At 34.7% G+C, this 22,104-nt stretch overlaps 1 protein-coding gene across 2 annotated transcripts in view; it reads left to right on the top strand.

Annotated features, from left to right (window-relative positions):
• The window catches only part of ASCC3 (activating signal cointegrator 1 complex subunit 3), a 283,293-nt gene that overhangs the window by 199,856 nt on the left and 61,333 nt on the right, over positions 1 to 22,104 (top strand). For both annotated transcript variants that reach the window (XM_075747786.1, XM_075747788.1), the window contains exons 22-30: positions 3,257 to 3,411; positions 7,168 to 7,266; positions 7,750 to 7,918; positions 9,878 to 10,098; positions 11,997 to 12,082; positions 13,569 to 13,735; positions 13,876 to 14,021; positions 14,132 to 14,252; positions 16,279 to 16,421. In XM_075747786.1, the coding sequence (XP_075603901.1) occupies positions 3,257 to 3,411; positions 7,168 to 7,266; positions 7,750 to 7,918; positions 9,878 to 10,098; positions 11,997 to 12,082; positions 13,569 to 13,735; positions 13,876 to 14,021; positions 14,132 to 14,252; positions 16,279 to 16,421 (1,307 nt within the window). The remainder of the gene's footprint in view (positions 1 to 3,256; positions 3,412 to 7,167; positions 7,267 to 7,749; positions 7,919 to 9,877; positions 10,099 to 11,996; positions 12,083 to 13,568; positions 13,736 to 13,875; positions 14,022 to 14,131; positions 14,253 to 16,278; positions 16,422 to 22,104) is intronic.

Here is a 22,104-nt window from a genome sequence, read left to right as displayed (position 1 = left end):
TCTGAAACACTGCATTAATTTTCATTGAACATGGAGAATTCATTGTCACTGGTGTCATTGCAGCAAAACCTTAATGGAATTTTTTAAAGGATTTGACACCTCGATAATGAGAAAATCCACAAGCCTACTGATAGACATAATGACAATTTCTAGTATGTGTCTATAAACTTGTGCATAAACTGTCCACCAGCTGGTTGAAGTTGGAAAAAAAATTTCCATGTAATGTATTTCTTTTTCCCATGTTAGTGTATTTTTTCTTATTTGGGCTCTCTTTGCACCTGTTATTGCCAGATTGTTGAGAAACAAACTGCTATTTTTTAAAAAAAATCTAATTTTACAATAAAAATAAAATTCATAGTCACAGCTTTTTAGACATTATGACCTCTGACTTGATATTTCTCTTATTTGACTAGAGAACTACATTCCTAAGTTAGGAGACTTTGCTACGTACCTAATTTAGGTTGCAAAAAGTTGAACAAATATATAAGTTTACAGAATTAGAGGCTATATTTTTATTTAATACGTTAAGCCGAAGGACTATGAGACAATTTTAAAAGCTTACTTTAACTGTGCATTATAATATATAGTAATTTTAAATGTATTAAAAATATAACATTTTCTTTTAAATGCTAACATTATCGTGCTTTTCTATTCAGAAGCGTTATGTTCGGATTTGTTAATTTGTTGTGTATTTTTACAGTCTTTTTAGTACTTATTATTCTTTTCCATTAATTGTATTAGTGCTTTTTTTCTTTTCTTTTTTTATGTTTCTTTCTCCCCATACCTGCCCTTCAAGAAGCGAGAAATTTTATATTAGAATACAAAACCAGTTTTGCTTTCTTCAACATAGTGGAACTAACATTGTCAAGATGGAAGTGTATCAATATACCTATAAAATGTATAGGTTTTTTTTATATTAACTTAGTTTGAAAGTAGATGAGACTTGGGATTTGCCTGTGAAACTAGGTCACTGCTGACTATATGTAATGATGTTTCATGCTCTTCAGACTTATAAACATCAAAGCAAGTTGATCTGTGCATCTCTGTGAACTGCTGTTACAAGCATACTTCTTCACGTCAAGCCTCTCTGGCACCAAGGGTGTGAAGGAAGTGCTGGCCTGGCAGCCATCTTATTTTTATTTGAATTCAAAGCCACGTCAAAGTGAGAAAAGGCACGGCTTCCAGGTGCTGCCTTGTTCTCTGACTCCATAGGACTGTTTTCAGTCTTAGCATTTCTTCCCTTTTAAATCTTATTGTGATGTGGGAGACAGAATAAGACAGACAGGAGCTAGCTGGCTAACTCAGGCCATGGCCTAGGGAGAAAGAAGAGCATCCGACGGGTGCCAGCTTTCCCAGTGAATGAAGAGTGTGTTGTGCACACAGATCCTGGATTCCCCTGTACCACATATTGGTCAACACCAGCCTATGTGCTATTGCAATGTAACCATGGAGTTTCCGGAAAGCCAAGAAATTACTGTGTTATCTGAGAGAAACAGTCCTGGTGTTTCAGAATACAGATGACAATCATTGTGGAAGAAAAAAAAATCTTTGATTCTTTTCTTAAACGTACCTATTTTCTCAAATAGTCAGCTTTTATTCATGAGGTTTCAATTATTTCTTAAATGCCGTTGATAGTTTCTCATAATGGGACTATTTAAAAAAAAGGGGGGGGGGGGGGGAGTTTTATAGTATTTTACAGAAATTGGTTGAAGAGCCTTATTTTCCCCTAGCAGATAAGTGTACAAAACCTCAGTGCTGTCCTGTACAAACACAGAAGTTCACCTCACACATCGTGATACAGAACGTGATTTTTGGTATGAAAAAGTGTACTTGCCTACTTAAGCTTATTGAGTATTGAGTCATAGCTTTGAATATTTGGCACTTACCTGTATTTAACACAATTTCTGAAGTTTCACCTCGAATTGCAGAAGCTAGTTACTGTGCAAGTATGCTATAATACTGCATATATCACCAAGTTCTACCAATATAATTGTTTTGGGTTTTAATAATCCAATTGCTGGAGGCACACTTATTTTACCAACTGTAAATTAAGCTGGTTAAATGTGTGTTAAACCTTTCGCATTAGGGATTTGCTTCTTAAGCAAGATCACCATTCATTACTTCAGAGTATAGATAAACACCTGCATGAGACAAAATCTGCCAGTCTGTCAAATAAGAAAAACCAAAGAGGGAAAGTCAGGATCAATATAAAAAAATTAGCAATTGCAAGATGTCATGCTCCTAAATTTTGTGCAATAGCAAGAAAAAGTTTGTATCACCTTTTCACTTCACACATAATGCAAATAATAGGATTTCTTCTCTTTTTTCTTCTTTTTTTTTTTAATGGGAATGTGTGCACAGGAACCACATAATGATATCAGAAAATATCGGTAGCTGTTTGGAAGGTAGCTTTTGGTAGTGTCTACTTATGACCATTACAATTTAAATTTAAAATATGCTCCACATAATTATATAAGCAATTTCAGTGAAAATGTGATAAATCAACCTTCTTTCCCTAAATAAGCTAGAAGTTGCAATATTTTCCAGGAAAAAAAGAAATCACTGCTACATACTTAGTTTTATATTTAAAATGAAGAGCAAGGGAAGAGATTTCAGCTGTAAAATATTTTTTTAATTAATATAATGACTTTATTGCCTCAGTTACTATGACTGTGATAGAAAATAAAAAACATTGCAACATTTAGTTTTTCCTTTGTCTCAGTTGCACACTGGTGTATCTTGAAAGATCAGAGCTGCTGAGAAATGTTTACTAGTTGCATGCATTTTTAAGCTATTAACTACCTTTCAGTTTTATGAAAAGCATTCTGTGTACTTTGAATCACTATACAGGAATTGTAGAAGTTCAAATGTGTACCCTTCATTAAGTAAAAGATCAGTGTTCATGCTTTAAAAAAGAACTGTATGGATTGGTAAGAGCCTGGTCAAAAAGTCAGTAAAGGAAAGGGAACTAGCTTGACATAATATGTTTTCAGTGTGAATTCTTAATAGTTATTTTAACCCCTTAGTCATAGCCAACAGGGGGGTTAATACTGATTTTTCTAGGCTCTAAATTGCTAATTCAAGTTAAGTATTACAAAATATTCAGACATGCCAGGTCAAGAGAGTCAGACATTTACGCACCCAAGAGCAAAACAAGCAAGCAGTAATACTCCTCTCTAAAAGCCTATTTGAAAGTCGGAGCTGCATTATTTTTTCTGGAAATGCAAATTTGTTACACCTGATGTTTTCTTGGCAGGTCATATGCTGCATCATGTGAAGATCGGGTTAAAGGTAAAACAATGTGTCCATCAAATCCCCTCCATCATAATGGAAGCAACGATTCAGCCAATTACCCGCACGGTGCTCCGAGTTCGGCTGAACATCACTCCTGACTTCACGTGGAATGATCAGGTAAAAAAAAAAAAAAAAGGAAGTGGAAGAAGGATGGGATGCATTAGTTCATTAGTTTAGCTTCAGTAAAGGAGATGATCACAGGGAGTCCATAGATGTTTAGATAAGGAAAAAAAAAATACTTATTTTAGCTAAAAAACAAATTTGATAATAGGAATGGAATGACCTGTAAGACTTTTGTAGAAAAAGGCACCCAAAGATCATCTTTTTATTTCTGGTAATTGTTACAGGATTGCACTGTTTATAACATGTTGAAGCAAGTGCTTATACTGAATATTAATAGTAGTAACACAGAGATTTGAATTATATGCCCAAAAAGGAGAAGCAAGAAAAAGGGAGACACAGATGGCTCGCTGAACTATGAATGAATGTCAAATGAAGAAAGTAGAGCCTTGAAATACAGTTCATATCTGCCAAGTTCTGCTGCTTTTTATGGCTTTACCAATGTACATTCACAACATCAATGCCTTTTTTTCTGTTGGGACTTCTCTAAACAGAAAAACTGAGATATGTTTGGAATTTGACTACTGGACTTGATGATCTTAGAGGTTTTTACCAACCTTAAAGATTCTATGAATCTATGAATTATATTCATCTATATTTTATGGTGCAATTTATATGAAAGGAGTTGCACTAGTTGCACGTTTAGATATATCCACACTCTTTGATTCAGAAATCTGTTCATTAGAAATACATTTAAGATAAATCTAACTGAAATACAAATGTCCACATGGGGGCATTGTATTGTTGCTGTTACTTCTGAAACTTTCTACAGAGACAGGGCAAAGATACCTCAATGGGCAAGCATATTTTTCTTTTTTTTACGCTTTAGGCTTAAGATACATTATTCTGAAAGGTGGACATTAAGTATCTGTTCTTTTATTTAAAAATAATTTTTAAATCCCTTAGATTACAAATTTACCTTAATCACAAGTAAATTAGAGTTTTGTTCCACAAATGTTTAGATGATTTTAGAATTTATTTTCCCTGCCTAAAGGCTTTTTCTTTTCTTTTGGAAGTTTCACCAATTTAGCTTATGAATGGGAGATTAACGATCAAAATGTATAAAGTTAGACTTTGTTTGCTGCCTGGATTTATTACAGCAATATTTTAATGGATTCCTAACGTGAATTATAACATGAATTATCTTTTGCTGCCTTATTTATGTGCAATACTTCAGAAGGCATTTTAGGATTGAAACAAGTTTTTGTTATTCAATCTTTCATCCGTCTTACCTGTAATCTATTAAAGACAAAAAAACCCACAACTGTTCTTCATACTAAACTGTGTTTTAATGCAAAATAATTTCTCATTCCATCTTTGCATTTTTCTACAAAATTTAGGTGGTTCTATAATTTTTACAAATTGAAAAGGGGTCCACACAGAATTATACTCTCTTATTTCAATTCTGAATTTCTGAAGTTATAGCAAAACTTCGGTAAAAACCTATTTTCTGCTATGACTGTTTGAAACAGTTTTCCTAAAGGTTGCTTTGGAAATGTTATGATCATTTTATCAATTGAACTTATGGAGCTCTTTTTGTGTGAATTTGTATACTGGTACTCATCGAAACTTGGAAAATTTTTTTTTGTGAAGTAGCTGTTGATTTTCTCGTTTCTTCAGTAAATGAAACTTCTATCACAGTAAATAAACAAAAAAAGCTGTTAAATTTTAATAGTCTCTAAAAAATAATAGCTGTCTCTGAAATTGAACCATTGACACTCCGAAACTGCTTCTCCATTATCACACAGTATTTTAGCAACCTATTCAGAAGAAGACTATAGAAACTTTTGGGTATAGCTGTAACTGGTACAAAAACTCACTGCTAAAAAATTCCATTCAAAGAATGGGAGTAGTTAAATAAAATCAGAATATTAAAAATTTAAATACTGTACTTAACTGAAATACCTTGTTTTGCTGACATTTGATGGTTTAAAAACTGTTTCTTTACGTGGATACTTAATTCTAGAGCAATGTCATCACAAATTTTGCACTTGCCTTTACAAGAGAAAGAAGGTATCTTTGGGTAGTCATGAGATATGGCATCATCTTGATCTTTAATGGCTGCAGTTTTCAGTGCTGGGAACCCTTAAATTCAGTAAAAACGTGTGAACCATATCCCAGTGGAAAATTCTTACTATATTGTTAGAAGCAAAGGACTATAAATGTACCCAGACAGAGCAAATAAACCTTACTGCACCCAGGAGGAGTCCAGCAGAAATACAGAATAATGCAACTAGTGTTAATTAGCTGACTCTTATATCAGACATGCAGGTTTAGGGCAATGGTTGCCCAAAATACAGGTATGTGTCAGCTCTTAAGAGCTCCCCAGAGTTCATGAGAATCATTACTGGAGAGCGTGCCGCGTTGCCTGTTCCCACCTTGCCCTTCTTTCCCCATGCAGCTTTGTCACAGGACTCTCCAAAACTAAGATGCTGTTACAGTTGATAATAAAATTTCTGAGCTTTGAGCTTTATCACCTTGTTAATTCTTCTTTCCTCTATTAAATTTTCCTGAAGCCTGATGAAGTAATAGTCTCACTGTAATTTTTCAAAATGTCACCTGCAGTGAACTGTGTCCATTCGGTTTCACTGCTTCAGTTCCCGGTGAAGCCACTAGTGAAATTCAAATGTAATGAAAATGAATGACAGTGTCTTTACTGTCCATTACTTATCTATTATGCAACTGTGCTAAACAAGAAACAAAAGCACCTTAATTCTATTCTTAGTGCATATTTTTGTCTTCAGAAGCCAGTACAGACTGTTTTCCAACACATACACAATACTGAATTATGCTGAAAATAATGTGCTATGTGAATCAATACCAGATTCCTGTAGCGTTAAAATTGCCATTAGAAGCAAGTATGCGCTTTGTGTTTTTTCCTATTAGCTAAAGTTTAGGAATAATTCCAGCTTGTTTCTCCTCTTCATACTGGCTTTGTACCTTATCACAGTCCTCATCAGAAACATCAGAAATCTATGTTCATTTGATAGTATGTCTTCCATACTCCTTTACTATGCAATTTTCTTCTTTTCCTGGGTATTTAAGTAAAATGCTTGCACATTGGCACAAGTCATTTATTCTGACAAAGAAACAAAAATTCTTAACTGAGCATCCCACCTAGCTATGATTTGTGGCTGGGATTGCAAAATAAGGTACACAGCAAAGCAAACAAAAATCTGGGATGGAATAAAATCTTGCCAGATGGCACGGGAATCATCAAGAGCCAGCTCTGTTTATGTTCTTCTTACTTCACCTGTAGTCATGACTAGATCTACAGCCTTCAGAATCTACTTACTGTCTTTCCAGAGGAGAGGGGAAGGGAGAGAGGAGTGTCACAATTCAGCATCCTTTTTTTCCTAAGAGAATGTTTTTCACTGAAGAATGAACAGTGGATAGCAAAAGATAATCCCCTATACAGAATCCAAAGACAGAAGTACAAGGAGGAAAAACAAGGAGGAGTCCTTTTTTAGGAGCCTAGAGGAAACCCTGGGAATTCAATCTGTTTATAAACAACTGAGGCACTGGTTTCAGTGGCATTTCTATCATGTCCATTTATATTATATGTACCTTAAGCAAACTGTTATTGAAACATAATCTTAAAGCAGACTGATCTAATTAGAAATGTTATATTGCTTTTACTTCTAATTTCCATAATTATTTATTCTTTTGTAAGTCTACATAATTTAGAAATATATCCAATATACCCAGCAAATCTAGAGAACTATAACAAAGCTATCTTTTCTGCTCTTAAAGGTACACGGCACTGTAGGAGAGCCCTGGTGGATTTGGGTAGAAGATCCTACTAATGATCATATTTATCATTCAGAGTACTTCATCATTCAAAAAAAACAGGTAATGGATTTAATTCAGAATCTCATAGCAAGACAAAAATAAAGTTAATGATATGTGGATTTGTAAGGCCAAACAGTATTTTGACCTAAGCAGATTTTCAAATCAGTGACGTAGCTTTCAGTTTCAGATGTACATGATAAGCTTGGACTTCCACAAAGATACTTTCTAATCTCAAATGTCCCTTTTTCTCCTCCTCCTTTGGTGGGACAGTTATTTCCAGGTGAAAAAAGAAAGGCTGTAATGGTTTTGTCTGTTAAAGAAAAAGATGAAGAGTCAGCCTTATTTCTATCTTTTGAAGTCCATGGAAACAAAATTCATACTCAGTGGTGAAATATTTTATAACGATGTGAACATTTTGCACATGGAGTTGCACACATACTTTACTGCTTTGTGTTGGTAATGCTTATGGAAGTGAGGCAAACTATGATTTTTCAAGTCACTGATTTGTCTGTGCAGTAATTATTCTCTACATGTTTGCATTAGGTCATTACTAAAGAACCTCAACTGCTGGTGTTCACAATCCCAATTTTTGAACCTCTTCCTTCTCAATACTACATTCGAGCTGTGTCCGACAGATGGCTAGGAGCAGAGGCTGTATGTATCATAAATTTTCAACATTTGATTCTTCCAGAGAGACATCCACCCCACACAGGTAACTTCAAATTTGATCATTTTGTTTTAATTCCTCTTGCTTATATTGATTTCCCTTATAATAATGCAATAAATCTCTTAACTTCTGCTTCATCATAGAAAAGTATATGAAATTTCACTTTGTGATATATTTGTATTATTGAGAACATTTCTTCACTAACTTTAAAGCTCTATAAAATTTTAAATTCCTGGAAAAAAAGCAGCTTATTTAATCTCAACATAATACCAGCCTTTTAGTTATGCCAGGTTCTCTATAAACCATCGGAAAATTGAAACTGTCATATAAAACTAAGCAAATATCTTTGTTACAGTATGTGTTATCATAGTGCTTGTAAGCATTACATTTCTTCTGGACCAGTTCAAAATAATTTTAGAGTGGATGCTGGTATGGTAAATGGCATTCAGCAAAAAAAAACAAAAGCAGTTAAAAATTTGAAAATATGAAAGATTTTACTATTTTTACTAAAATAGTATCATCATAGCAAGCACTGTTACAGTACCGAACATCACATTTCAACTCAGCACCACTGATCAAGTCATGGCCTTACCCTCCCCCTCCTTTTTTAACACTTGGCACAGAAGCATATGTTTGTGTTTTGCTTCTTTTTTTTCTGGATACATAAATTGCTTTATACATTCATTGTGCCTGATGTCATTGTAAAACCTTTCCACTGTAATTACATTTGGCTCATCTAGCTGTCTGTGAAGTGAATGCCTTCAGAAATACTCAAGTTCTCTTACGGTGTTGTCCTTTGGCATGCATAAATTCACATGTGTTTGTGAAGTGTTTAGCTATTGTTACACTGTACCTACCCTGTCTGGAAAAGCATGTGTAACCTTTTTATCTAATTGACTGATCACTGACTACTATTCAGAAGAAACAGAAAGATATTTACACATCACCAGTTATGGAGCCTCTAGGATTTATGGTAATTGATTTCAATTCCCATCTGGTTCCCACTCAACAATGAAGTACGTAGAGGCCCTGCTAGGCAAAAAACCTTCTTTCTCCTCAACAGAGCCCAAGAAATCACAGTTTCAGTGGGAATGATAAAACAGCCATAAGGTATCAGTGAAAAGCATGTGAAGGATATTAGGCATCATTGCCTCAGTAGATTTTTATGACTCCCATATCATACCTTAATGTGAAGCACCCTGAAAAGACAATGAGACCTCCAGCCACAAAAAAAAAAAAACAAAAAAAACCAAAAAAAACCCACCAAACTTCAAAGCAAGCATCTGCCTAGCAGAATCACTGCAGTCTCCTTAATTTGGTAGGATTCCAAATCCAATCTGGTTATATATATCGTCTTCCAAATTCCACATTCTCTAATTGTTTGGATAGCAGATGCCCTCAAGATATGTTGAGAATCATATATTGAAAGGCTGTTTGTTTGTTTATTAAGATTGGCTTTAATTACATGTTTAAAGGATTAGACGCAAAATTTAGTTGTACTCCTATGATTTGTATTACTCCATCAACTTAGAAACTCTGAAGAATCCTTCTTTCTTAAATAGATTTTTTCCTTGAATCTGAAATATATAGACTGTGCTGTCCTCCAGCTCCACCTTCTGTTATAAGAAGCTGGACATGCATATAATCTAGTACAGTGAGTTTAGAACTTACTACAACTGGGTTAAATGGAAACAACTTTAAGAAAAAGATTAATTTATGCAAATGGCTGGTTCACAGCTAATGAATACTAGAATGAATTATCAGAATACTAACAACCATACTTCCAGAAATACTTCAGAGCTATAAAATCAACTTTTTATTATTCCTCATCAAAGTTAACAGTGACTCAAATGTGGACTCTGCGTCATATCAGATGTTAAGTAAAAAAATTTCCAGTGTAAGTTCTTTTCCACTAAAGTATTGGTTATATCTTTATCTTCATAATAAGCTACGTTATGTCATGGCATCTCTTGTCATGCACTTATGGTTATTTTGTGTTTTCAGAGCTTCTAGATCTTCAGCCTTTGCCTATCACAGCCTTAGGACATCGGGAATATGAAGCCCTGTACAAATTCACGCACTTCAATCCTATCCAGACCCAGATATTTCATACACTTTATCACACAGACTGTAATGTTCTTCTTGGAGCACCTACAGGTTCTGGAAAAACTGTTGCAGCTGAATTAGCCATCTTCAGAGTTTTTAACAAGTATCCCACATCAAAGGTTTGTAAAATAGGTTTACTAGAATCATTTTGTGTAGGCATGTTTTCAGCAGTACAAAAGCCTAGAAAAAGGCTATGGCAAACTGAATTTTGCTTTCTCCAATTTATACCTGTCTGGATACAAAATGGTACTGCATTATGTATATTGTGCTTTTATTTCAACTTTATATATTAATCAGTGTACAACTAGAGTTAAATATAAAAATATGACATACAGGCGTGCTGGATTTCCTGTTCTGTACTTACCTGCATTTCCTGCTTTAATGTCCTTCTACTAGCAGTAGTACTGGTTTATAGCTATTAGCTCCCCTCCATGTGAATACAACTAGCCCAGTCTCTCTTATTTAAACAAATAAGTGGCAAATAGTTACTACAAGCCAATTTTCTGTTCCAACTTGCCCCTGTGTTTTATTTCTTAAATTGTCTAAAAGCTGAACAACTCAGCTTTTGGGGTTTTGTTTCCAAAGTAAATATATATCTCTATCTTGTCTTAGCCATCTTGTCTGAGTTAACCACATTTTAGCTTTAAAGTCTTTGGAAAAGATATTTGTATCTGACTGCAAGATTTAACCAAAGAATAACCTTTGAAATTAACAGGGATCATGTACATAAATTCCTGATTCATCTTTGAAATTTCAATATCTTCATGTAATTTGTTAGTCCAAGTGAGGTAAACAAGACACTCATACATTTTCAGCTTATCTATTAGACTTATAAAATAGCCAATTGTCAAAGGAATATGTCTTTTACGTTTTAATAAAGCTGAAAACCTGGCTATGCATTTTAAAGAATGTATGTGAATTCTTCATGTAGCAGTTTCTTCGTGTTCAAAAGCTTCAGAATATTTAACCACAAATCTGTAAACAAATATTGTTTCTGCATGTCAGAGTATTCTCCTCTGCACAGTAGGCTTCTTTGAGGAAAATATTGTGACATTTTGCTTAAAATAGAATCATAGAATCATAGAATGGTTAGGGTTGGAAGGGACCTTAAGATCATCTAGTTCCAACCACCCTCCTGTGGGCAGGGACACCCTCAACTAGACCACGTTGCCCAAAGCCTCATCCAACCTGGCCTTGAACACTTCCAGGGATGGGGCATCCACAACCTCTCTGGGCAACCTGTGCCAGTGCCTCACCACCCTCACAGGAAAGAATTTCTTCCTAATACCTAATCTAAATCAACCCTCCTTCAGCTTAAACCCATTACCCCTTGTCCTGTCACTACACTCCCTGATAAACAGTCCCTCACCAGCTTTCCTGTAGGCCCCTTCAGGTACTGGTAAGCGGCAATTAGATCTCCCCAGAGCCTTCGTTTCTCCAGGCTGAACAACCCCAACTCCCTCAGCCTGTGCTCATAGGAGAGGTGCTCCATCCCTCTGATCAGCTTCGTGGCCCTCCTCTGGACTCGCTCCAACAGCTCCATGTCTCTCCTGCACTGGGGCCCCCAGTACAGCTCTTTTATTTAATTGGTAATGTTTTAATAATTTAATGACATAACTAGAAATCAGGTAAGATATTGCTTGTTGGAAATTCTGATTATGTCTATTCTAGAATGTTAGCTAGCAGATTTTATAGTCCTGCTAAAAATGGTGTTATTTATAGAAGCGTGTTTTGATATTAAATGGTGTGATAAATACTTCCATTTCAAGAAATTATTCTTTCTCTTTCTTAATTTATTTGCTTGTTAATGGCTCAGGAAACAAAGCAGTATTTTTCAAGTGTTAACTTGGTTTTAAATATAATTCTCTTGTAGGTCATTTAAGGAATTCAGGCCTAATTATTTATAGATAATAAATATGTTCCGATCTCACAACTATTAAATATCTTTTTTCCTTGCAGGTACACTTTAATAAAGTTTTCTTGTTTAACGTCTAGTTTTGTGACTTTTCTTTTGCAGGCAGTGTATATTGCGCCCTTAAAAGCACTCGTTCGTGAGAGAATTGAGGACTGGAAAGTTAGGATTGAAGAAAAACTTGGTAAAAAGTATGTTTCTCCTTACCTAATCAGAGAAATGAGAAGCAAAAGAACAGCCCATCAAGTATGAATAAAATCTACAGAATACTTTTGAGTATTTCAAAATAGGTTTTGATTGTATACTATCCTTCAAATTTCTAGTACTTAAATTAAAAAAGCTATCAATAGTCACTGTTGTGATCACAAAATCAAAGTTAAAAAAGGGATACACTTTGATACCCAGCTATTTTCATTCACATTACTTGCCAGTATAACAGATAGGAAGCTCAGATTTCTCTGCAGTACTCTCGCAAATTGAAATTGCAATCCAATTGTAAGCTTTCTTTAGAAACCTCAGCTATAAGAAACTCATAGGAGTACAGTATTCATATATTGTCCTTCATATATAAATTAGATATAATTTTACTCCTTGGTAACATTAATTGTTTGCTGATCTTCTCAGGTGTTGGAGTTCAGCCATTACTTTATGAAATATAAGATATATCAGTCATGTTGATGCTTTCCTAAATTACACTTTCTTGAGTTAAAAATTATTTCCATAGATGCATTATTTAGGGCCTTTTCCTTTCCTATATATAGCTTTTTTTTGTAAATTAAAGCTCAAAGCACACCACAGGTTTCAACAGAAAGAGATGCTAATCTGTGTACATCAAATTACCAGTAACTTATTAATTGGCAATTTTTTTTTCTTTTTTCCAATTTTAATGCTCTGTGAGCATAAAATATTTGCCTCAGAATTTTAAAATATTTTTGGGTAATATTTCCTTTTTGAAATTTACTCTATTACTTATGACTGAAATTTTGAACAGAAGATACACATTACTTTGAGAATTTTTATTAGATGTTCAACTGGATGTAGAACGTGTCATAGAAATGTCAAAAATCCATTATATTTGGTCTAAAATGGTGGGTCATCTCAAATGCTGTTTGTAGAACTTGAAAGGATAAGAAGGCAAACAATTGGAAAAACTCAGCTAATCTTCCCAAAAAATGACCTCAGGATAATTTCTACTCCAGTCTTAATGGAACTTCACCAACAAATGGAGATACACTGCAGGCTAGCCTCGTTATTCAAAGCAGAGATCTGTACAGAACAGCAGGCAACAACTTGCTAGCTTTGTAGAAAGCTTTCATCCTGGCTATGACAGGATGTTATGATTCACATTATAACATATTAATATTCTTATATTATCTTAATTTTGAAAAATTAACCATGGATGGTTTGGGACTCATATTCACCCTCTTCTTTTTATATGGTTTTGCTAAGGAATTGTGTTTGGTATTTATATGGTATTTGCTAGGTAAACAAAGAGACAAGTTTATTTACTTAAATCAGTTTTGAAAATCCTGTTAGAAGTATTTGACCAGAAACAAAATTACTTTGGTTAATTGTCTTTCTTCTGTATTTTAAGAGTTAATGTTTAGGAGTTAATATTTGAACATTAAGATGTTATAAAGCTTTGTAAACCCAAGCCACTGTCTTCCTTGATTACAGGGTTGTGGAGTTGACAGGAGATGTGACTCCCGATATGAGAGCTATTGCCCAAGCTGACCTGATTGTTACTACCCCAGAGAAGTGGGATGGTGTCAGCAGAAGCTGGCAGAACAGAAGCTATGTTCAGAAAGTTTCCATTCTTATCATAGATGAGATCCATCTGCTAGGTGAGCATGTTTTGTTGTTTTTAATCAGAATCGTTGCTAAATTTGAAGAGGTGTGCTGGTACTCGTGACGTGAATATATTTTTTGACCTCTGAACCTTTTCTTTTTCTCTGTTTTTCAATGGAACTTTTCATTTACCTAGGGGATGAGAGAGGCCCAGTATTGGAAGTCATTGTGTCTCGAACAAACTTCATCTCATCTCACACAGAGAAGCCTGTAAGAGTAGTTGGTTTATCCACTGCTTTAGCAAATGCCAGAGACCTTGCTGACTGGTTAAATATTAATCAGGTATGAAAAATGTTTCAGAAGATGGATATGTATTTGTGCTGCAGAAAAAACAAAATAGGAATTTATAAGATAATTCAAGGTTAAACTTGAAAAAAATTGTTTTCTCATAGATGGGTCTGTTCAACTTCCGACCATCAGTACGCCCAGTTCCTCTGGAGGTGCACATTCAGGGCTTCCCTGGCCAGCATTACTGTCCTCGCATGGCCAGCATGAACAAACCTGCATTTCAGGGTAAGCAACAAGTTCCCAGACCTTTTCCTTCTTTCTGTAAAAGAAAGAAAGACTTTGAGCACTTTACACAGTTCATTTGCAGCACATTTACAACATATGTTACTGTATGTACTCTTGGCATGTATAGGGGGAATCTGCTCTGCTAATGGCCCAAAGCTATTTGTCTGGAACATAAAGTGTGCTGCAAATGTAACATATAACAGCAGAATGTAATGTATTTAGAACAGAAGAATAAAATCAGTGCTAATGAAGGGGAAATAAAATGTGTTTTCTCTTAGTGTTTGACACCATAAAGAAACATTTGTGTAAAAATATTTGAAATTTAGAAAGTAATAAAATCATTCATATTGTTGATCTGCTGAGGTATTTTCATATGGACCACTGTATGTAAGCATTAAAAAAATTGTGAACAGAAGTTGCAAGTCAGGCTAACCTCCTATAATTCTAGTTTCAAAGCAATAACCATAAAATTCAAAATTTGTAGTGCATCCAGATATGCTTCTGTTTTCAATTTTTTATTTTTAACGAAGCTGGCAAGCAGGATAGATTTAAGAAAAACGCTCATATTTTATTTGAACATGTTTTGTTTTGGTTACATAAGGAATATTTATTATATCAATTAAAAATAACCTCCAAAATAAATTTTGTAATGTGAACTGCTGTTGATTGTGAGGTGACATTTGTGAGGTGACTTTTTAGCTGCTTTAATTAGCCTTATGACAGAAGCAAAGTATTGATTGTGGACTAGAGACCAATCTTGACAGCTCAGATTATTTACACCTCCACAAGAGCATTGTACAAAAACACTAATGAACAATAAATCTGTCTTGGGCTGTTCTGCCACACCTGTTCCTGAAGCAACAAAACTCCATTAGATGCTGGGCTTTTAAAATATATAGATATATTGGCATATATAGTTGGAAGGTATAAATAGACATGAATTATCCTATTTCAATAATTTCACAACTGCATAGTGTATGTATATGCAGCAGCACATGCTGGGTAGTATTCATGAACGGGTGGTGGTGGATAGTATGAAATAGTTTTCAGAAATTAACAATGCATAAATTTAATTGCTAGAATGAGAATTACATGAGAAAACACTCAAATGGATTAGTAAGAGATTTAGAGAGAGTATTTGAAATTCTACGTACACCTGTTTATACTTCTAGTGCTTGTTGATGTTAGAAAATCTGTAGACGTATGATTTATTGAGGGCTTTTTTCCCCACTTGTCTGACGTGATATAGTCAAGGTTATTTTAGCATTTCCATGGCAATACTTATTCCTGAGACCATAAAAATTTTGCTGCAACCTGAAACTTTTCAAACATGGGTTGAGCAAGAAAAAGCTTTTTTAAAAAGTCCTAAAACGTAATTGGTTTAAAGATATCAGACTAATTAGTAAACAACAAAAACAAAGTTCTTTTGTACCACAATGCCCACCTTTCACAGCAGCTATTGGAAAGTCACTTTCTACCTTTTTCACCTTTTCTGGTTTTGGTAGATTGAAGCGATCCCTTGCAGGCAGACATGAGTTTATGCAGTCTGAGCTCTGGGTCAGGCAGAAAGCAAGTTTTGGACCTTGATGGCGCATAGCGTGAGACAACATATCCCAATAGGGCAGGAAAAACAGCGTACTTATTAGACTGAGATAGAGAAATTCACAGGCTTATTAGACTGAGATAGAGAAATTCACAGGCTTTGAAGTCTAGAAAGCTTGTCCAGGTTTTGTGGTGTTTTGGTGGGGGTTTTTTCCTAACTGCTTCTCGTAAATCTGTAGCTTACAATTATCACTGAAGTAGCAGGGCAAATTAACTCAGACTCAGCTAAGCATAGTTATATGATCTTTGATTCAGAGATGGTATACGCTCATCTCAGTTGTATCTATCTGGCGGAATAGAGACTAAGTATACATACCTGTGTATCATCTGCAGCGAGGTATATCAGCTGTCTAGGTATTACAAAGAGAAACTCCAATTTTTGTCATTAATGAGCCTAATTCTCAAGTTCTGTTTTCCTCAACAGCAATTCGGAGTCATTCTCCAGCCAAGCCTGTGCTTATTTTTGTGTCATCCAGACGTCAGACAAGGCTTACTGCCTTAGATCTGATAGCTTTCCTAGCCACCGAGGATGATCCCAAACAATGGCTGAAGATGGATGAAAGAGAGGTAGAATCCTTTTACCTGCATTATTTGTGTTTTGCTTCTATTTTATTCATGTTTGTTTGAAAAGAAAATATATCTAAAACAAAAGAGTCATTTGAGGGTAGATCTTGAAGCAGCTATGCATGTGCTAAATTTCAATGTGTATTAAAACTAGTGTCAGCATTAAGACTATATAAGCATCTTTGCAATATCTGAACTTTAGAACACAAACTCTTTTATGTTTGTTTTTCCTGCATAGCTATTAATAATGCTAGTTCCATTGTGCCAGACAACATATATCACATGGTACAAGTCTTTAATACAAAGATAAGACAAAAAATAAAGAAAAGAGCACTAGTGTTCTCCAAAGTTTACAGCTGGAAATCTGTGGCATATAGATGTTGAGCTGGAATTTAAACCAAATCTTAGTGTTTTAGGAGCAAAATCTTCCTTCTCACAAGATAACTCTATGTGTAGAGGGTTATATATATCTGTGTGAATATATGTACACATGTATATACATGTGTCTATCCATCTATATTCATACATATATATGCACACACATATATGCATATATATACACACACATACCTGTAGACATACTGCAGAACCAACTGCTTAGGAATGGTTCGGTTTTGCATATCAATGAAATAAATCAGTGTTATAAAAAAAGATAGCTTCTGCCAATATCTTTATAGATACATAAAGATTACAGTAAAATACTCAGATGTTAAGCAATACTGGAGTAAAGGTTTCAATTTTTATTCTTTTCCAAGCAATATACTCTTTAATTACATTTTCTTGTATTGTTTCTCAAAAAATCCTTCTTTCATTTATTGCAAAACATGAATGATGGTCATATAATAAACCACCATTCAATATTCTCTTTTATCTGCATTCTTCAAAATGGATACTAGATTTTATCTACTGCACTCAGTTCTGCACCTGCTCTGAATACAGAATTATTTATTTTCTTCTGGACTAATGGTCTCGATTATAGTATATTATTGCTTCAAAACAAATTTTTGGTTAATATTCAGATTTCCTAGATTTTTTGGAGTTAGCTTTCTCTGATGGTTGCAGACCTTCTCCATAGGAATTTCTGTCATAATACAGGGCCAAAGCAGAACAAAATGCATGACTCATAAAAACAAGGTCCAAATTGAATACTGTAGAAATATTTATATATCAACAGTTGTATGAATAGTTACACAATTGTATACCCAAAAATATGTGCCAAAAAGCATAGGTTTCTAGATGAGATTGTTTGATTTTTTGTTTGGTCTTTCAAAAAAAAAAAAATTTGATATTTTTGTGCTATAAAGCATAACATCTGTATCCATCCTCTTTTGGATGGATTTTAAAAGAGAAAATGGATGTCTTGGCTGATAAACTACTAGTAAAGAAACATGTCTCCATTTGATGCTGCTTTTCTAACTGTATAACCTCTATTTAATGTTTTCTTGAGCATAACAGAAACATTTCATATCAAAGTCATTACTGCATAGCAGAGTACTCTAGTACCTTGTTCCAGTTTACTGTAGTAATCTCAACTACAGTTAGGATATGCAACACGCAGCTTGCCCTAAATGACTTGCATTAATATGAATAGCTTCCTCATGTCCAGTGAGCCACTACTATCCTGAAAAGAACCGTAACTGAAGCTTCTTCACTGGCTGGAAAAGCAAGGAATCTTTGAATTTCATACGTTTCAGAATATACCTCTGAAGGTTTTGAAACAGGAGCCAACAAGGACAGCCAGACTTTGCGTTTATTAGTTTAATAACATTTGCATATGATTTGTATTTGAATTAATAAGCTGAATGTTTGGAGCATAAGATATCTACCAAGTTATTCAGTTCTGATTATGTAAATATAAAAGACTGAGGATTAAGTCCTAAGTTGTTATATCTCACCACTATTATGCAGAATACAGTTGCGTTTGAAGTACCCACAATTTCAAGTGGACATTTCTTTAGGTAATTATGGGACCAGTTTGTAGTTTTGTGTTTTAAATGAGCATGGTTAGCCTGAGTTTCATTTGACACTGAAGCAAAGGACAAAGCTATAGTAGTGCTACTTATGTAGTGTATGTACTGCTTAATTCTTTATCTGTAATATTTTTTTTAATTTAAAAATTTTAACTTGAAGTTATATTAAAGTCAAGCTTTGACTAGGTGAAATACAGACAAAATTTTCTCCATATTGCTATAGCATTTTTAAGTATTAAAAGTAGAACTGGTGGATACTTACTTTATAGTAGGTATTCCCTACTTTATAGTAGGTATTCCCTATCTTAAACACTTGCCCAAATATTTCAAGTGTTTCTCAATTCCATGTGGGATTAAAAATGGACCAGTTAGAGGAAATAAATTGTTGTTTCCTTTAAACAATAATTTTTGTTGCCTGTCAATTTTCATGTCTGTTCTTTGCCAACCAGTGTTCCTTTAGGGAACTTACAGTCAAATTACTTTCTTTTCAAAATATTTGTAATTGTTAATTGTGAAGTACATTGAGATATGAGAGATTGTTTTCATAAATGGTTGTATACAAAGTTTTACCAGCTTTAAAACAAGCCTTGACATTTTTCTTCATTCAGCCTTATTGTATGATACTAATTTTGGCTGACAAAAGATTCCTTTGAGAACTCATTGGTTAGTTTTGTTTAATGGTGTGATTGGTTTTGCTACATGATGGCCAAATGTCAGTCTATGTTTATGTTAGCTACCCAGTGGGTAGACTTTATAAGGCTTCTTAAAATGCTATAAACAATGCTATCCATAATAACATGTGGAAGACTGATATTGAGGTAGACAGAAATTCTTATATTAAAAGGGATTTTCTTATATTAAAAGTGATTTTTCTCTGGTACCCTGCATGGCAGCTCTTCTGTTATGGTAACAGAGATTCAGGCCTTATGGGGGAGGGATTGAAGTGGGGGAGAGAGACCAATACTGGATCTTTGGTACCTGTTTATCAGCTATGCCATCATCTTAACTTCCCTCACCTTCTCTGTAGAGATTCTCTCTGTAGTGGTAGTGCCAAACCAGGCTCTCATTTGCAGCATGTGCAGTTCTGTTCACAAAACTCCAGACTGCTTCTCTTCACAATGCTCTCAGATAACAGGCAAATCCACCCCCATCTCTGCCACCCATCTCCAAGTATCAAATTCAGACTATTTTAATCAGTTATATTTCAAAGGACATGAATTTGTATGAAGCTTCTGGAATACATATTTGTATGTGTAAATGATGTACAGAAACAAGCCTTCAACTGTTGCCACCAAAGTAGACAACAGCATGCCTGGATCATGGAGGAATCACACAAAACGTTCTTTCCCTCAAAGGAGTCAGTAGTCTAACAGGTGCAATTATAGTCAAGAAGGAATTTTGTTCTGCATCCATCTACTGAAAATATACATTACAGGCAGCTTCATTCAGTTTTGGAGATGATGATTCTTGGATGCTTTCATTGAACTTCATGTCTTTTTCCTGCTCATACCCATGTCCCTACAGTATTCAGAAAGTTGAAATGTATTCAGAAAGTCAAGACAGCAGGCAGTCTTCATAAGATGATGAAAATTGCTGCTTCTAGTACTGATAAGTTTTCCAATTCTACTGAACCTGTTATTGCACAACAATAGTTAGATCTGTTTAATAGATTCTATCCAAATAAGTTTTAGGCTATGTGCATGCTTTTTATGAAGAAATGTCCACTCAAATACCTCCCATCCAGTTTAGTCTGCGCAAGAAATGCTCCAACGATGTTGAAATACCCTACTTACTGAGATTTGTAGCTGATACGTCAAAGCTCATCCCTACATTTGCCAATTGCTATGCATAGCTTGCAGAAGTTCTTCAGGATTTAAGCAGGACTGCCACAGTTTGCCTGAAGTAGAGTATGAGTGAGCAGTCTCTTGAAGAAGAAAGAATAGTTACCTATTTTAGAGCCTTAGAGGTGGAGTTTTTAATTTGTCCATACACATTCCAAAATGAGCTCTCTATCCCTCTTAGAATTTGCAGTCCCAACATGGAGTTTCTTTTTCACCAAAGAGTGAAGAAGCAGCTGAAGCTGCCTTCCCTGCCATTTGCAGTAGTTGCAAGGACTCTTCAATAGCCATCACTCTGTAAAGATCATCCTAGTTGTACTTATAAGGCACAGGTGCATCATGACAGAAATGTGAACAGGCGGTGCATCTCAAAGAGAAGACTGCCCCTGTAAATTGAGTAATTCTTCATTTCTTTGTATTTTTCATTGATGCCAATGTGCCAATGAAAAAAGAAAACCTTATGCTTACCCTGCTTTTTTGTGTAATCATGGGATGATTTTTAAATATACACTTTCTAGCTAAAATTCTAATTTGAAGCTGTCAGCCAGAACTGTGATGTTCAAGCTTGTGACCCATTAGTTCTCATGTTCAAAGACTATCCTTTTGGAAACAGACAGTGCCACCCGTTTGTGATGGTAAGCTTGGGTAAGATCAGTTATACTGTTCTACATTAGGAGCTGACTAGAGAGGAACAAGTCCTCCTCTTTCAGAAATTGCATCTACATCTGTGGTGGCAGCAGATGTTGCAATCTTTCTACAACATAATTTATTAGAATCAAGTTTTCAGTTTATTTATTTTTCTCTAATGTTTTTACTGCTTTTTGTTTTTAACCTAAAACAAAAGTACAAAGTAGTACTCACTGTTTATTGTTTGAAGTTAGAATACAGTTCTCACCAGCAAACAAGCAGGGTGTTTTCTTGTTTGGGTTTTGGTTGTTTTTAAGCAATTTATTCCCTGGCCAGATACTTGATTTTTTTTTTTTTTTTTAATATTTACAGTGCAAGGACTGAGAAGAAATGTCCCCATGTACACAGTCTTAACTTTAACCGCAGTGATTTTTGCATTCTGCTTTGTGCATCATTTTACCATCTGCATCTTGTTAAGACTGTTCTTTATGAAACCTCTAGAAATAACTAAAATCCTTTAGCACAAACATACCTACTGTAGTATTCAACAGCATCCATACCAGGCAATAGCCAGCTTCCATGGAATTCGAGGGCACTTGAATAAGGGGCATTTGTTGACTCCAAAAGAATGAATCAGGCCCATAGTGATTCTGCGATTTTAGAGATACAAGTGTATAAACGTGTGTGAGCCAATTATGGATTTGTATATGTGTTTGTACACTGTGTGGAAATATGCATAGACATGTGCATGAAAGTGAATTAAATTTTACCATAAAGTTCTGTTTTGCCTTGCTAAACAAACAAAAAAAAATCCCAAGAATTGTTGGAAAGACAAAAGATGACTTTTCCTGTTCTAGCCTTTAAATCAAATACCCTATTATCTCCATGTTATTGTTCTGAGGTAATGCTGTGCTATAAAACAGGAATAGAAGAATCTGGTCTGTGTCATGAATAGGTATATTGCTGTCTTTTCGATGAGATTTTTAGTGTTAAATGTATATGTTTTAATAATATATCTCAACCGCTCAAACGATATTTTTAGATGTTTCTTGAATAATCTTATCTGAGGTGTTTTAGGCATTTTGTTTGTGTGGGAGAGTTCTGGAGAATGAGGATGTCAACTCTTCATCAAAAATAATTTTGTAAGATGATTTTTTTTTCTGCCTTTGAAGATCAGGAGGGTACCCAAGAATGATTTCTAAGTGTTTCACTCATTATAGAAGTTCAACTTCCTTCTACAAGATGTTGTTT

This window comes from Balearica regulorum, chromosome 3 (assembly GCF_011004875.1).
Source record: "Balearica regulorum gibbericeps isolate bBalReg1 chromosome 3, bBalReg1.pri, whole genome shotgun sequence".
In the NCBI taxonomy this organism is placed as follows: domain Eukaryota; kingdom Metazoa; phylum Chordata; class Aves; order Gruiformes; family Gruidae; genus Balearica; species Balearica regulorum.
The sequence above is the reverse complement of the archived record's forward strand: the minus strand, read 5'-3'. Positions and strand labels throughout refer to the sequence as shown.